General features: G+C 43.1%; 1 protein-coding gene across 1 annotated transcript in view; it reads right to left on the bottom strand.

Annotated features, from left to right (window-relative positions):
* B3GALNT2 (beta-1,3-N-acetylgalactosaminyltransferase 2) overlaps positions 1-17,431 on the bottom strand; it is a 60,479-nt gene that overhangs the window by 5,639 nt on the left and 37,409 nt on the right. The window contains exons 6-9 of the mRNA XM_021696162.2: positions 9,872-9,982; positions 7,582-7,660; positions 2,837-3,020; positions 167-292 (exon numbers count right to left, since the gene is read on the bottom strand). Coding sequence (XP_021551837.1) covers positions 167-292; positions 2,837-3,020; positions 7,582-7,660; positions 9,872-9,982 — 500 coding nt within the window. The remainder of the gene's footprint in view (positions 1-166; positions 293-2,836; positions 3,021-7,581; positions 7,661-9,871; positions 9,983-17,431) is intronic.

Raw genomic sequence — 17,431 nt, 5'->3', positions numbered from 1 at the left:
TAGGTTTTCCCTCTAACTGTAGATTGATAACATCCAGTAACCAGGACCTGGGGGGCGGGGGAGGGAGGCTCCCTATCTGGGCCACATTTTGCTTGTGTGTTTCATGCTAAATGAATTCCTTTTGATCAGGTACCTGAAGCCAAAGGGCTAACAAGGTTTAACTTACTTTCCCCACCAAAAATTAGGCCCATCCAGATTCTTGTGGGCAATCCTATTAAACACAGCTTCCAAGTCTATGTAACAGTCGTCATCTGTCTTTAGCAATAAGTCAAAGCTGGTTGTTTCCACAGTCCTGTTGGCAAAAGGGAATACGAGGGTCATTGCGTCCATAGGAAAGGAAGCGGTGACATCGCTACCATCTTCCTGAAGAGCCGGCCCTGGACGACCTGCACACTTGTTCAGTTTCTTCGTCCTTCGAGGTTGAGAACATGTGCTCAGAACACCGCTGCTACCGAACGCAATCCTCACTTGATATTCATTAAGTGGCATAACACAGAGAAGCACCAAGCGGATTTTAAAGGTGCCAAAGAAAAAGAATGCAGTAAAAAAAAGATCTGGCTGAAGTGGGACCTATGAGCAAACAAATGCTTCTGTGACATTGTTCCCGTCAGGCTGCCAAACATGCGAACCTTGTCACTGGGATTCTTAACGGGGCCCACGGTGAGGGGACAGGCAGGGGACAAGCATCGCCCCGGCTCTCCCCCGGAACCCTGCTGTGCAAGATGCTCTATTCGGTGCCACGAGTTATACTCCACTCAGGTATTTGATGGTTTTTAAAACACTGAGCTGTAACACGGACACGTATTTCCCCTCAGAAACGATTCCCAGCAATTAAACTCTTATAAATGACCTTTTGGAAGGCCCAGGAGGGTGACTTCGTTTACCCAGACATACAAGGGTGAGTGGAGACAAAACGGACTTCTTCATTTCACACTGCCAATCCCTGTCCACCTTGGATTAAAAAACAAAACAAAACCCAGAGTCTTGCTAGGGAACCAAATGACAGAAATCTGAATAAAAGAAATCTGGAGAAAGCATTTTTCGGTCAAAGAATGGTGAATTTGACAACAGGTCCACACCAAAGCTCACAACCCCGGGCTTCTAAAGTTCATTTCTAATTAACAGCACAGGAGCACATAATATTTGCTAATTAGGAGGGGCTCTGTGATAAAGGACACTGCGGTCACCGAGGAATCACCTGAAGAAAGAATGACTAAGGCAGCTTTCATTACAGCATGGACGGCGGACAGGTGGCACAGGAGAGGGGAGAGCGGGTCCCCGAGCCCAGGGCCGTTAGCCTGTCCCCGGTGATCAGGTGGAGAGGGTGGCCCGAGACAGACCATGGCAGCGACAACTGAGAGCTCAGAGATGTGCAAGGAGTACAGGAGAGAAGACTTAAACTGCAGGTAACAGATAAACTACACTGAACTTCCACAACCAGGAATCAGCTCCCTAGAGAAAGTCCTAGAACACCACAATCCGATTTCCCACTTCCTGGACCTCCATTCCCACCCTTCACTGAACTCTTTCCATTCTTGCCTGGGCCCCCATACAACAGGGACCCCTCTCAAGGGCCTTGAGCTAAAGAAGGTTCTTTTTCTCAGTACAGTTGTCCAGATATAACCCTGGTATTCTAGACACACCTCAATTTCCAACTTTTATTTCTATCTGCCCTCTAGCCACAGGGTGACTCCAAAATTATATTAACTTGCCCTAGCCGTGAAACATGACCTTCCATAAACGAATCAGGACTATATCCATCCACTCTGCCCAGGGCAACAAAGAAGAGAGAGGGGCAGACTTAGGGGCTCACCAAGAAACAAGCTCCCTGATCCAGTTTTAAAAGACACAGATGTGGGGCACCTGGGTGGCTCAGTTGGTTGAGCGGCTGCCTTCAGCTCGGGTCATAATCCCAGGGTCCTGGGATCGAGTCCCGCATCGGGCTCCCTGCTCTGCGGGGAGCCTGCTTCTCCCTCTCCCACTCCCCCTGCTTGTGTTCCCTCTCTCGCTGTGTCTCTCTCTGTCAAATAAATAGGTAAAATCTTAAAAAAAAAAAAAAAAAAAAAAGACACAGATGTGGAAATACTCTAGGTTTAGGCTAGACAGAGAGAGTTTGGGTTAGTTCGAGGGTGGACAGTGTCACAGGGCTCAAGAGCAAGTAAGCGGACCCTGGAGTAACTAATCATGTTAACTGTACATATAAACAAGAGTAGTTAGGATTGTTGCTGCCGTTAATGGTCCAAAGGCAGGAGTCACAACCCAGGTCGAAGAAATCCTGTAGGGGTGGGCAAGTTATGGGAGGCTGCTGGATTTCATCTTACAGAAAAGTTTTGGAATTAGGGCAAGTGGTTCTTAAATGCGTGAAGAAGAGGATGGAAACAGAATGTGGATGTTCGGCTGAACAGAATTCAGATCAGTAACCTGGGTTCAAGGGAAACTATACACAGGTCATGTAGGTCAGTGGGTATGATCACAACTGAAAATGGGCCATTTTCAAACTCACTGATTTTCATCTGGTGTTGGCCTGAGGCAACCAAGACAATGACTCACAGGACTGACTTTGACTCAGACAGAATAGAACGACCCAAAATCAACTTTTGCCCTACTTTTGATAAAAATCATTCACATCACGGATCTGCTCATCTGAATGAGAAAGCGGCATGATTTCAGTCCTCACAAAGAACCAGGATGTAATAGATCACACATCCTAGTTGTTCAGGGGTTCTGGGGTTGGTTTATTAAAAAAAAAAAAATGCAGGGGTCTAATGTCAATGAATTGTTCCTACATCCAAAGAACAGTAAGACAAATTCTACCTACCCCACGTTTACCACCTACCATCTGTAGAAGTTCAGTAATTTCGCAGGAACATTTCGATAAGTGTCAACGACATCCACAAAAACAATGTCATCATAGACGCTGCTCTCCTCCCTCAGTAAGGCGTCTTCCCTGTGGAGATTACTTCTGTGGTCAAGAAGTCTTCGAGGGCGAGAATGAAGGTTTTGTAAGAGTGCATCACCTTCTACAAAGGAAAAGTTGAGAGATGGAGAAAGATGCTGTCGCAAATGGAAGACCCAGCACGTGGAACGTTCTGTTGGCTCGCACCCTTTCCCCGAGTGACCGAACGGAGAGCAGCTGGGAGACAGCCGAGCTGGGCAGCAGGCCCTCCCGCACCCCGCAGGGATCTGCAGGGTCCACAGCTGCTTCCTGTGCACAGCGGTCCAGCGGCAGCTGGGCAGGCCGTGGGAGGCCACAGGTCTGCATCTCACATGCTCACAAGGCCGATCCTGGCAGCGTTGTTTGTAACGGGAGAAACAGAACCAGCCTAAATGCACCCCCCCGACGGGAGAGTAGCCAGCCTTTGGGACAGTCATGTAATGGAAAAGAGCAGGCAGAAGAATTAACCTGATCTTGCATGCTCAGAGGAATGGCACTGAAAAATGATGCTGGGAGGGGGGCGGAGAAGGACCTTTGTTTCTACTTGATAGATTCAATATGATGCCGTGGACCTCATTGATAAAATACTCTCCTCAAAACTGCATGTTACGGAAAGATAATGTACATATGTAGTAGAAAGTAGGAAAATAAGAAAGGGAAGGGTGCACACAAATTTCAGGACAGGGCACTCTCTCTGAGGGGAGGGAGGGACAGGGCCAGACAGCTAGCTGGGATGGGGCTTCACTGTGTCTGTAATGGTTTTTTCTTTAAAAAAGGGAGCAAATATGACAAAATGTAAGCATTTGTTAATTCTGAATAATAAGGGCACGGCTGTTTCTTACAGCACTATTTTTGGTATATCTGTGATATTTCATAATAAAAATGTGCTTAAAGTCATCAGTTTACTACCTCACACGTTAATGAATCACTTGTCACATTTGCGCAGGGACTGTCCTCAAATCCTATGGATTTAAGGCAGCCACTTTTCACTAGGGCAGGATTTTCTCAAATGTCTCACTCAAATTAGAGAAAACGTCTAAAAAATAAAGTGAGTGGCTGAAGGGTGAGGAAACAACAGAGTAGTTTAGCACCCCACCTTCTGGAACGTCAAAGGGAAAGCCTGGGGCCTGCGCGTCAGGAGGCCTAGATCTGATTTCTGCTTCTGCTGCTCTGGGACATGCTGGGCAAGCTGCAGGTTTCTGGGCCTGTATTCTCATCGGGGGAGGGGGGGGAGGAGGGGAAAGAGGGAGGAGGAGGGGGAGGACGACGACATCAGTGGACTGCTTTTTGACATATACATTCCTGCAGCCCAAACCTAACCATTCAGCACGTCTCGGGTGGGCCCAAGACTCTGTTTTTAACATGCGTGTTCCCAGAACTCTGAGGCACGTGGACCACAGACGCCTACCCTTGGAGAAACACAAGCCTGAATGACCTTGTGTCCCCACCAGCTCTTACATTCTACTGTAATATCCCTTTACTTCAAAGATAAAGTATATACAATTTAACAACTTGAGGGAAAGTGACAGCTTTTGAAAACTGGAGTAACAGGAGGATGGTTGTAATAAGATGAGAGCAGAAATTAAATATAGGTCTTTCACATGAACAAATGACACCTTTTGTTTTATACTGTATATATCTGAAAACCAGGAATATAAAGTAATAGATCTGTGCGTGTTTTAAATCTGATGATCTGTCTAGTTTGCTACTTAAAAGAATCACAGAGTTTACACCCTCTCAAAGTTTGGAAGATCATGTCTGTTTAGCAAGCCTGTTAAGATACAGACATCTGAGCTCCACTTCTGAAGATTTTAACTTTGTAGCTTGAGGTAAGGCCCGGACAGAGCTGCTAATATCCGACAAAATTTAAGAATTCATGTACAACCAATTCATAGCACTTAGATCCTGATTTTAAAAAATTAATTTATACTGAGATTTGCAGAAGACAATCTATTCATTTTCATTTCTTTAGCCTACAACTTGAGTTATTTCAGTCTTATTTGAAAGAATTTGTCCCTCACCCAAACCTTATTCCTTTAGCCTCCATGACAGAAAAATTGTAACAAGCTTTTGTCCAGGGTACAGGAGCTGCTCCTTGTAGAACAGTTTAGTGACAGAGTCTCAAGGGCCCCTTAAACTAGTTTTTAAAGGCTCCTGGTGGTACATTCGGGAATGAACCAGTAAAAGAAGGGAAGGTGCTGGATATTCCAGTCAGATGGTGCGTTACACCTGCCCCTGGCCCCACGTCTGCACTGCCTTAGGAAGCTGCCTGAGCTTCTGATCTGAGTTTTCCCCAGGGCTGGGCTGTTAGCTAGCTTCTTGGTGAGCTAAGCGGATACCTTCCTTGGCAGAGTGGTCTCATAGTTTTATGAAAAATCTCTGGACTGAAATTAACGATCTCTAAATTTTAAATTTCTATTTTTAATGGCAAGTTTATGGGCAAAACCCATGTATCTGTTCCAGGCTACCCTTTCGGGTGATGTAAGAATACAACTACTTCTAGGAGGAAACACTATAAAAATGCTTTCGAAAAAATGAAAAATAAAAAAAGCCACAGTCTTGGGGCACCCGGGTGGCTCAGTGTGCTAAGTGTCTGCTTTCGGCTCAGGTCATGATCCCAGTGTGCTGGGACTGAGTCCCACATCAGGCTCCCTGCTCGGAAGGGGGCCTGCTTCTCCCTCTCCCTCTGCTGCTCTTCCTGCTTGTGCTCTCTCTCTGTCAAATAAATAAATAAAACCTTAAAAAAAAAAAAAAGCCACAGTCCATTTGCATCCTCAAACAACATGCAGTGCCTCAAACAGGGGGTGTGCCCCATCCTCAACACCATGCTGTTGAGGGGGTCCCAAAAGAGTCTCCTCTCAGGGTCTGCTCTGCTTTCCCCAGTCACTGACAGCCTTCAGGGAAGCTGGGTCCTAATTCTTTTATAGGAATCCATCCTCTGCAGAGCTCCAAGATGTCAAGACGGAAATTCCACTGGGCACCTTTGTTCCCCAGGTAATGTGCAGGACAGGTGGCCAAGAGCAACTGCATCAAGGGTAGTTCTTCTTTCTTAAAGAATTCTCAGGAATTCATAGATAGATATTTAAATAAGCATGATTCAAGAAGACAAACACAGCCACTCCCATCACAACAAAATTCCCTCTACAGTTCTAAGCTAATGCTCCTGACCCCAAGTTTTAAAGGAATCTAACAAATCCATCCTTGAAATGTGATATATTAGGAGAAGCATTTAAGAAACTGTTCTCTGAAAGATGGAGTCTATGTTTACATATTCACATCATGAGGAGAAAGCGTCCACATGAAGCAGGAGGGGAAGCGGAGTCCACTGGGCCACCTCCAACAGAGGGACAGATGCAGGCATCAAAATGCACCTCGCTTGCTGGGTCAGGGAAGAAAAGGTTCTTCCCTTCTGACTGACCAACAGCACGAAGTCCACTACAGCTATATGGCCACGGTCTAGCAGTTCTGCAGAAGTCCCCACCTGGCTGCAGCATAAACCAAACATAGCCACACGGGGCCAACAAAGTTCAAGGTCATGGATTTTTCAAGATCAACCGTTATGGTGAAAGATTGGATGCTTTCCCTCTAAGAGCGAGAACAAGACAAGGATATCTGCTCTACCACTTCTACTCAACACTGTACTAGACAGTCTAGCCATGACAGACAAGAAAGAGCAATAAAAGGCATCCAGATTGGGGGGAAAAAAAAAGTACAACTATCCCCACTTGTAGATGACATGATCTTGTATATGGAAAATCCTAAGGCACCCACACAACTAGTAACTTAATAAATGAATTCAGCAAAATTGCAGCATACAAGATTGATATATAAAAATCAATTGTATTTCTATACATTAGCAATGAGCAATCTAGAAATGAAATGTAAAAACCAATTCCACTTATAATGGTATCAAAAAGAATAAATATTTAAGAATAAACTTGGAAGAAATGTAAGACTTGTTCTCTGAAAACCACAAAACATCACTAAAAGGAACTAGTAAGACATAAGTAAATGGAAGGAGATCCATGTTCATGGATCAGAGACTTACTGTCAGAATGGCAGCACTGCCTGAAATGCTCTACATGTTCACGGACACCCCTTTCAAAATCCCAGCTGGCTTGCTTGCAGACACTGACAAGCTGATCCTAAAATTCGTATGGAAATGCAGGACCCAGAAGAGCCAAAACAATCTTGAAAGAGAACAAAGTTGGAGGATTCACACTTCCCAATGTCAAATCCTACTAGAAAGCCACATATTCAAGACAGTGTAGAACTGGTAGAAGGACTGACACACAGATCAAAAGAACACAAGTGAGAGCCCAGAAGTAAATCCTTACATTTACGGTCAGAAAGGACAGTAAGGAGGTTAATGGTTGGTAGGCGCTGGGGGAGGGGAGAATGAGGAGTGTCCGCTAATGGACATAGGGTTTCTTCTGGGAGTGACGGAAATGGTCTAGAGTTAGTGGAGATGCTTGCAGAACTCTCCTATGCTGCGAACCAGGGTAAGGTGTATGTGAATTATGTATCAGTAAAGGATATATGTGTCTTTTTTTAAATGACAAAAAAAAAAAATCACCTTTTCTGTCAAAGTATGGAGTAAGATTAGGTACATGAATTCAGCGCGCCCTTCACCTTTCAAGACTTACCCTGAATGATGTAAATAAAACCACCTGCAACCCCCTCCACGCCTTCCATGAATTCGTGAGGCAAGGCACCCTCCCCAGCCTGAAAGCAACAAGAACAGAAGTACTCAGTGTTTCATTACTAAAAATACACTTCTTCTATTTTAAAACTGATGTGCCAAAATTTATAATGTGACTCCACAGCAATAAACCCATCTAAGACGCACACGATCAGGATGACATCAGTATTCTCCTATTTTTGCTATCTGATTGTTCTCTTGGTTACTATATTAAAGATCGGGTGCACATGGCAGTCCATAGTGCTCAGAATTCCAACTGACACAGAATCATAGTCTTGAACTTGCTACCATAATAGTACAAAACCAATTTTATTTTGCATCCCAACCCTACCACTTAAAAAAAAAAAAAAATGATCACCTTTGATTTCTCGGAGGCTGAAAACTGCCATGAATTCAAATACATCTAGGCACATTTTTAAAGTTTGCTCTACCGCCCAGAGAAAGCCCCTCGCAAACAAACCGTTCAGACAGAGCCCTACTGCTTGCTGATGCTGTTGGAAGGTGCCCACGGCCAGCGATAGTCCTCTCGGCCTCCCGCGATGGGAGGAGCTTTTACGATTAGAGATCTACAAGTTCCCCAGTGAGGGGGTTCCCCTCTGCACGCCAGCGTGAAGCCCCAGCGGGGCCGGGCCCGACCGCATGGGCGTGTGTGTGTGTGTGTGTGTGTGTGTGCGCGTGCGCCCACCTGGCCCGTCCCCTCACAGAGCTGTACTACACGGAGTAGTTTCAGGGCCGTAGAGAGACTCTGTCCAGAGGTGGCCGTGGGGACCTGTAGCTCAATGTGGAGGAAGCTACTGAAGGCGATGCTAACGTTTCCAGCTTTAAGGAGCCAGGAAAGGTTGTACGCTCTGTTTTTTCATCGTGTACTCTACATTGTTTTGGCTTATTTAGAACTTGATAGTACTTTTTATTAGCTTCTATCTAAAAGGTCACAGCTTGACTTTTAAAAGTTTCTGACGTTCTCACTTGCTGGCAAGGGAGCAAGACTCGGGGAAACTTTCAGCTTTACGCATTTATGATGGAAACCTTTATTTGTACGTGGGGTTTCCTACAAGGGGCCACCAAGATACCGACTATTTTTTAAGGTTAGCTGAGTGTGTAAGCGTTCTTTAGCCCTCTACAACTGTATTTACCCCCAAAGTGGATCATTTGAGTCTTTCCATTTGAACCTAGTCCTCAACTCAGGGAGTCTGATTTGCTTTTGTGCAATCAACTTAATAACTACAGAATTCCGGCACATTTTGGATATTTTTAAGTTTCATAAATAGAAAAGGGGGCGACATATTAAAGGCACTTGCCTTGGAAATAAGGAAAGAATAAAACTATAATTAAATTTCATAAGACATTCTATGTTAAATAAAGGACTACTGTAATAGAGGTGAGATCTTAACCACGACCCACAAGGCTAAGTTTTGTAATTATATATGAATCTGTGATCTAATGTCTTTCTTCCTCACTGGAGTGTAAGTTGCACTGTGGGCCAGGAGTGGTTTTCTAAATGGGTAACAGCATACCACTTAAGGTTCATTTCAAATTCGGGAATTAATTCATGTGAATAAGACGAATAGTTAATGAAAACAGACTAAGCCTGTGAACTGAGATACTAAGCACTCTCCTAATCATTACATCAGAGCATCAGGGAGAATGAGACTGTTTGTGACACCACCACAAACACCTCTTGTGTATTTAAAGCTCACCGCTTGAAGTCTGTCTACACCTTATCGTCCCACACTTACTTGGAGATATTTACCCATTAAACTGTTTTTAAATCTGAAGCAAATCTGAATAAATGAAAAATATGAGGCAGAAATTCCAGCAATATAAACGAAAGCAAAAGCTCCATCGTATTTTCCAGTACTGCCGTCTATGCGATTTTAACGAACATCCTGCTATAAAGGTGAGGGAGTGAGGATTCTGAATACTACTGAGCAAGTGTCCTTCCAAATGTTAGCTTAAAAATTATTGAGAAATAAAATATCACACTTTTTAAAGTGCACCAATCTTAAGGCACTACTATGTATTTACTAACGCTGGAGTGAGAAAATCATTGAACATCTGAGTTGTTCGTCTTTACTATGGTGACTCAACATTTTCTGCTGTACATGCTCTAAAATACCCCAGATTCATTGTTCCACATTCCCTGGGTTGATGTAAACATAAAGTTAAAAACAATTTTTCTGTTTGAAAAAATGCTAAAGTATGCTGAACAGCCTTAGGAAGAAAGGATGACTTACCGTAATGACTCGGAGAACGCCCCCGCCATCATTTACAGTCACTTTGTGGAGATTTCTTGACACAAGGCCTTGGAGGTCTTGGCTCTCCCACACGATGGTACCTTCAAAGCTCTTTTTGCAGAAAGATGAAGTGAGTCAATTTCTTTATTGTTGTCATTTAGGCTTTAAGTAAGCTTTTAAAGAAAAATTAATTTTTTTTCAAACATATTGGTTAAAATTTTTACGCCCCTACTCTAACACACACCACTGTTAACATGTTGGTGTATATTCTCGAGTCATTTTCTGTTTCATGCACATCTGAAAGATGCAAGTACAAAGAGTGCAGAGACCATTTTGCACACTGCTGTTTGCATTTCCCTCTACACTGCAGCGTTTCCTGATGCTACCACAGCTCGTGTGACCATTTGCCACACACACCTAACTAACATGCCATCGAGTGTGTGCATCCCAAGTCACACAAACACTTGCCCACAGGCAGATCTGAACTCTACCAACTATCTAATGAAGCATGTTTTGGTGTAAATGTTTATTTTGTTTCAAAATACACTTTCAGAGGTGAAATTATGGTGACAAGAAAGAAATAGAGAGATTTTATACAGATTTTGGGACACAATGCCAAACTGTTTTTTCGAAAGGAAATTATCTAATTTCCCAATTTACAAAAATACTACTTGCATTGTATTCTTCCAAGTATGGGATGAAAGCAAAGACTTAAGTTTAAGTCAATTTAGATTAAAAAATGATTCCTCATTTTATTGTGTTTCTTTTGATTTCTAATGATGTTTATAAATTATACAGTCTCTCCTGAGAATTACTGACCCATGCTTCTTTGCCATTTAGCTACTGAGTTTTCTATTTTTCTTATTAATCTATGTTATCTTGTAATAAATAATTCTGTGTATATATTATATTCTAAAATATTTTTTTCAGAATTGTTTGCCACTTTTTTTTTTTTTACTTAAAAAGTCCGTAAGTTTTATCTTGTCAAATCTGACAAGCTTTTTGTTTGTGATTACTATTAAGTTCTGGGCTTAAAAAGTTACACTCCCTGCCCGAAGGTTTGACACACATTTAAGTTCTAGTGTCTCCAAATTTCTCCATGGGGGCTCAGCTGCTCCTTTGTACTGCTCGGGCCATCCCCACTGTCAGCGCCTCTGGCTTGCTCCAGAGATCCAACAGAAGGCAGCCGGCATCTAATTCTCTATCACATCAGCCTGTCTTCTTTTCCTAAAACCACTTACCACTCTGGTATTTCCTGTTTATTTTCCTATTGTCAAACTAACTTTTCCACTAGAATGCAAGCACCATGAGAGCAGGGATTTTGTCTGTTTTATTGACCACCATATCCCCAGCACCTAGAATAGCCTGATATGCATAACAGGCACTTGAAAAATATTTACTTAATAATGTTAAACTCAAAATTAATTGGAATGATTTTTGGTCTAGAACACCACACAAAAGATATAGCATTAATATTCTTTAAAATTTTTCACATACTAAAATTAAGAGATAAAGCACTGTACAGTAACGTCTCAGTTAGCCAGCTTTATAAGGACACTATACAAAACTGAACTTGTAAAGTAAGCGAGCCCAGTGGTTTGCAAGCTTTTTGTAAAGCATTACAACTTTTCTACGAAACAGATAAAAACACTAAGAGTCGGGATTCTTCAGGCAGTCTGTCACCTTATATTCAGCTAATGGATCCTTAGTCTGCACTGCTCCTGATGCGCTTTGAAGAGCCCCAGGGTTCCTAAGGGCAGGCGTCACAGATACACTGTGGGTGGTCACTGCCTGACCCGGAGAATGGAAAAAGCGATGCCTACCTCACGGGGCTGGGCCGGGGGTTAATGATGACATGCGTGCGGCATGCAGGGTCTTTGCTCAGTGAAACAGAGCTTTATGACCACTAGAAGTAATGCAGAAAGTGAAGGGCCCCTTTAAAAGATCTCATTGTTGGGATGCCTGGGTGGCTCAGTCGTTAAGCGTCTGCCTTCGGCTCAGGTCATGGTCCCAGGGTCCTGGGATCGAGCCCCGCATCAGGCTCAAATCTCATTGTCTTATCTTGGAAATGGGCGCTGATTATTTTTTTTTTTTAAGACTTTTTATTTATATTTTGACAGAGAGAGAGACAGTGAGAGACGGAACACAAGCAGGGGGAGTGGGAGAGGAAGAAGCAGGCTTCCCGTGGAGAAGGGAGCCCGATGCAGGGCTCGATCCCAGGACCCTGGGATCATGACCTGAGCCGAAGGCAGACGCTTAATGACTGAGCCACCCAGGCGCCCCGGGCAGTAATTATTTCCATACTCTCCTTGGAAAGCCTTAACTCTCTAATCTACTTGACATTGAACCTCAATTCCCTAAAACATTCTTACAGATGTATACACAGAAGGAAAAAAAAGCCTAGGGAGAAAATATACCAAATATGCTGGGAAACATGGGGATATAATATTCCTCTAACCTTTCCATACGTAGTCAAGTTTTCTCAAGTCTTTTTTTAAGACTTTTTATTTATATTTTGACAGAGAGAGAGACAGTGAGAGAGGGAACACAAGCAGGGGGAGTGGGAGAGGAAGAAGCAGGCTCCCCGCGGAACAGGGAGCCCGATGCGGGACTTGATCCCAGGACCCTGGGATCATGACCTGAGCCGAAGGCAGACGCTTAACCATCTGAGCCACCCAGGTGTCCCCGTAGTCAAGTTTTCAACAGTGGATATTCCTCTCATATATTTTCATACTTTCATGATCACGAAAAAAATATTTTAAACATATGTATACAACGAAATAAATTTGGGGTCAATCTTCTTCCAGACACGAGGCGTTATTTAAACTTTTGAGTGTCTACTATGTAGCAGGCTGTGGGCTACTCGAAGATTTTTATTAAAAGAGTCAAATAGCTCCTATCTTCAAATCCTTGTAATAAGCCCTGCTAGGGTCAATAACAAAGGCAAGGAGCCTGAGGAGAACAGCGAGAATTTCAGTTGACTGTGAGAACGGAGGAGAGTCTTGCAGGCATCTGAGTCAGGAAAGGGAGAAGTGGACGAAAGCACTCATCAAAAGGCAGATGTGAAGCGCACTGCATGTTCAGAAAAGCATGAAGCAGTTTAGTGCTGCCGAAGCCCCAGGCTGAGGAAAGGAGATGCAGAAGGTAGGCTCCCATTAGCGCTGCCTGCAGGCATAGAGAGTCTGTCCTTCATCTCGAAGGCGGGGGGGGGGGGGGGGGGGGGGGGGGGGGAAGCACTTCCGTTTGCAAGCACAAGAGTGACGCAATCCTAGCTGCAATTTTAAAAGGTCACTCCAGTAGCAGAACAGCATAAGGCGGGCTGGTAGGGAGAGTGGTAACTGGACTAGTACAGAGGTCCAGGTGACAAGAAGTAAGCACTTATTTAGAAATGAAGACTGCCTTCTGAGAAACTGAAGGAGACACAAATATACAGAAAGATATTCAAGCTCATAGACTGGAAGTATTAATATTATTAAAATGTCCATACTACTCAAAGCAATCTATAGATTCGATATAATCTCTATGAAAATTCCAATGGTGTTTTCGTAGAAATACAATAAAGTACTACTAAAATCTGTATGAAACCACAGAAGACCCCCAAATAGCCAAAGCAACTGTAAGAACAACAAAGTTGGAGGCATCATGCTTCCTGATTTCAAACTATATTACAAAGCCACTGCGAACAAAACAGTATGCTATTGGCATAAAAACTGACACATAGATCAATGGAACAGAAAAGAGAGCCCAGAAACAAACCCATGCACATATGGTCAATTCATTTACAAGACAGGAGGCAAGAATATACATGGGAAGGACAGTCTTTGCAACAAATGGTGTTGGGAAAACTGGACAGCCACCTGCAAGGAATGAACCTGGACCACTACCTTACGCCATACACAAAAATCAACTCAAAATGGGTAAAAGACCTGACACCATAAAACTCCTAGAATAAAACCTAGGTGGTAAGTTCCCTGACACTGGTCTTGGCAATGATTTTTTGGATTCGACACCAAAAGCAAAGGCAACAAAAGCAAAAATAAACAAATGGGACTACATCAAACCAAAAAGCTTCTGCATAGCAAAGGAAACCATCAGCAAAATGAAAAGGCAACCTATGAATGGGAGAAAATATTTGCAAATGATATACCTGACAAGGAGTTACTATCCAAACATATAACAGCATAACAAACAACTCAACAGCAAAAACCAACAATCCAAATGAAAGATGGGCAGAGGATCTGAATAGACATGTTTCCAAAGACAACACACACATGGCCAACAGGTACATGAAAAGATGCTCCCCATCACTCATCATCAAGGAAATGCAAATCAAAACCACAATGAGAGACCACCTCACACCTGTCAGAATGGTGACTACAGTCAGAAAGACAAGAAATAAGTGTGCTGGCGAGGATGTGTTGAAAAGGGAACCCTTGTGCACTGCTGGTGGGAATGGAAACCGCTGTAGCCACTGTGGAAAACAGTATGGAGGGTCCTCAAAAAATTAAAAATAGAACTACCATATGATCCAGCAACTCCACTTCTGGGTATTTATCCAAAGGAAATGAAAACACTCACTTGAAAAGACATCTGTGCCCTCTTGTTCACTGCAGTATGTTTACAACAGCCACGATGTGGACGCAACCTGAACGCCCACAGATGGATGGATGGATAAAGAAGATGTGATGCAAACACACACACACATGCACACATACACGGAGGAATATTATTCAGCCACAAAAAGGAAGGAAACCTTGCCATTTCCAGCATGAGGGCATTATGCTAAGTGAAATCAGTCAGAGAGAGAAAGACAAATACCATATGATTTCACTCATATGTGGAATCTAAAACATTTTTAAAAGCCAAAAAACACTGAATTCTTAGATACAGAGAACAGATGGGTGGCTGCCAGAGCTGGGGGCTGGGGGGCTGGGGGGCTGGGAGAAACAGGTGAAGGGGTTGAAAAGGTGCAAATTTCCAGCTGTGAAATGATAAGTCCTGGGGATATAATGTACAGCATGGTGAGTACAGTTAATAACGCTGTACTGAAAGTTGCTAAGTGAGTCGATCTTAAAAGTTCTCATCACAAGAAAAGAAATCTAACTGTGTGGTGATGGATGTTAACTAGACTGTGATCATTCTGCAATATTGAATCATTATGTTGTACACCCAAAACGAATATATGTCAATTATATCTCAATAAAAAAAGAAAGGGGGGAAAAAAGATTGTCTTCTGAGTTGAACTAATTAAATGATTACATTAAAGGGAACAATGTCTCTAATAACTGAGAAGAGCTTTGAGATTGAAGCTTAATTAGTAAACTCACTACCTTAAAACAAAATATCAAGTAGCCACTATACAAAAGCTGGGTTAAGAGAGAAATCTGGGCAATGGAACAATGTCCAGTGGGAGAAAGACGCAGGAATTGGAAGATATAAAGCATTTTAGTCACACCCCACCTGAATGAGGCAGCTCTCTAAAACAAACAGGTCCCACTCCTATAAGCAAGTTCAATGATCAAACCAAGTGCTGTTCTGATTTGGGTTTTCGCTGTCTGACATCCCAGTAAGCAGGTTCCCAGACACAGGTCATGACTTTCAGTTCTAATAAGCTAACACCCATTAAAGATGAATGAACGGATATTCTGGTTTACAAACTGGTCTTCTGTGAATTTATTCACTGTCATTCAATGAGAATCTGATCATGTCTAAGTGAACTAACTGGAAGGTCAGTGCTAGAACCTGAAAGCTAAGTCCTAGACCCTTGGCAACGTGAGACTGCTCTGGGTTAATCATGTGTCTTTCTTCTGGCAAAACAGCCTCCTGCCCTTGGTATACATTCCTCTAAAACTTTAATAGTAATAAAATTTTTAAAAAAATTTAAATTGTAGTTAGTTAATATACAGTGCAATACTGGTTTTCGGAGAATTCAGTGATTCATCACTTACATACAACAACCAGTGCTCATCACAACTAGTGCCCCCCTTAATCCCCATCCCCCACCCACCTCCCTCTATCAACCCTCAGTTTGTTCTCTATTGTTATGAGTCTCTTATGGTTTGTTTCCCTCCTCCCCCACCATAGGTTCATCTGTTTTGTTTCTTAAATTCCACATATAAGTGAAATCATACAGTACTTGTCTTTCTCTGACTGACTTATTTCACTTAGCATAATACCCTCTAGCTCCATGTATGTCATTGCAAATGGCAAGATTTCATCCATATATACATACACACACATCTTTTTTTCCCATTCATCTGTGGACATTTGGGCCTTGCCATGTTTGGCTCTTGTTGCTAATGCTGCTATAAACATTGGGGCGCACGTACCCCTCTGAATCTGTATTTTTGTATCCTTTGGGTAAGTACCTATTAGTGCAATTGCTGGATCATAGGGTAGTTCTATTTTTAACTGTTTGAGGAACCTCCATACTGTTTTCTACAGTAGCTGCACCAGTTTGCATTCCCACCAACAGTGTAAGAGGGTTCCCCTTCCTCCACAGCCTCACCAACACCTGTTTTCTTGTGTTCATTTTAGCCATTCTGACAGATGTGAGGTAGTATCTTATGTTTTTGGGTTTTTTTTTAAGATTTATTTATCTGAGAGAGAGAGCATGCGAGCATGTGTGAGTGGGGGAGGGGCAGAGGGAGATGGAAAGCAGCAGACTCCACACTGAGCACAGAGCCCAATGGGGGCTCAGATCCCAGGACTCTGAGATCATGACCTAAGCTGAAATCAAGAGCTGGCCACTTAGCCTACTGAGCCACCCAGGTGTCCCTCATCGTGGTTTTGATTTGTACTTTCCTGATGGTGAGTGATGTTGAGCATCTTTTCATGTGTCTGTTAGCCATCTGGATGTCTTCTTTGGAAAAGTGTCTATTAGTGTCTTCTGCCCATTTCTTTTTTTTTTAAGATTTTATTTATTTGAGAGAGAGAGAGAGAGCACATGCAGGTGGAGGGGCAGAGGGGAAGCAGACTCCCCGCTGAGCAGGGAGCCTGACTTGGGGCTCGATCCCAGGACCCTGGGATTATGACCTGAGCTGAAGGCAGACGCTTAACCAAATGAGCCACCCAGGTGCTCCGTCTTCTGCCCATTTCTTAATGGGATTATTTGTTCTTTGGGTGTTGAGTTTGATAAGTTCTTTAGAGATTTTGGATACTAACCCTTTATCAGATATGTCATTTGTAAATGTCTTCTCCCATTTCATAGACTGCCTTTTAGTTTTGTTGATTGTTTCCTTTACTGGGCAGAAGCTCTTTATCTTGATGATGTCCCAATAGTTCATTTTTGCTTTTTTTTTTTTTTTAAGATTTTTATTTATTTATTTGAGAGAGAGAGAGAATGAGAGAGAGCACATGAGAGGGGGGAGGGCCAGAGGGAGAAGCAGACCCCCCGCCGAGCAGGGAGCCCGATGAGGGACTCGATCCAGGGACTCCAGGATCATGACCTGAGCCGAAGGCAGTTGCTTAACCAACTGAGCCACCCAGGCGCCCCATTTTTGCTTTTTTTTCCCTTGCCTCCAGCAACGTCTGTACTAAGAAGTTGCTATGGCCGAGGTC

Source organism: Neomonachus schauinslandi, chromosome 6, assembly GCF_002201575.2.
Source record: "Neomonachus schauinslandi chromosome 6, ASM220157v2, whole genome shotgun sequence".
NCBI classification, from domain to species: Eukaryota; Metazoa; Chordata; class Mammalia; order Carnivora; family Phocidae; genus Neomonachus; species Neomonachus schauinslandi.
Note: the sequence above shows the minus strand (reverse complement) of the source record. Positions and strands in the feature narration are given on the sequence as shown.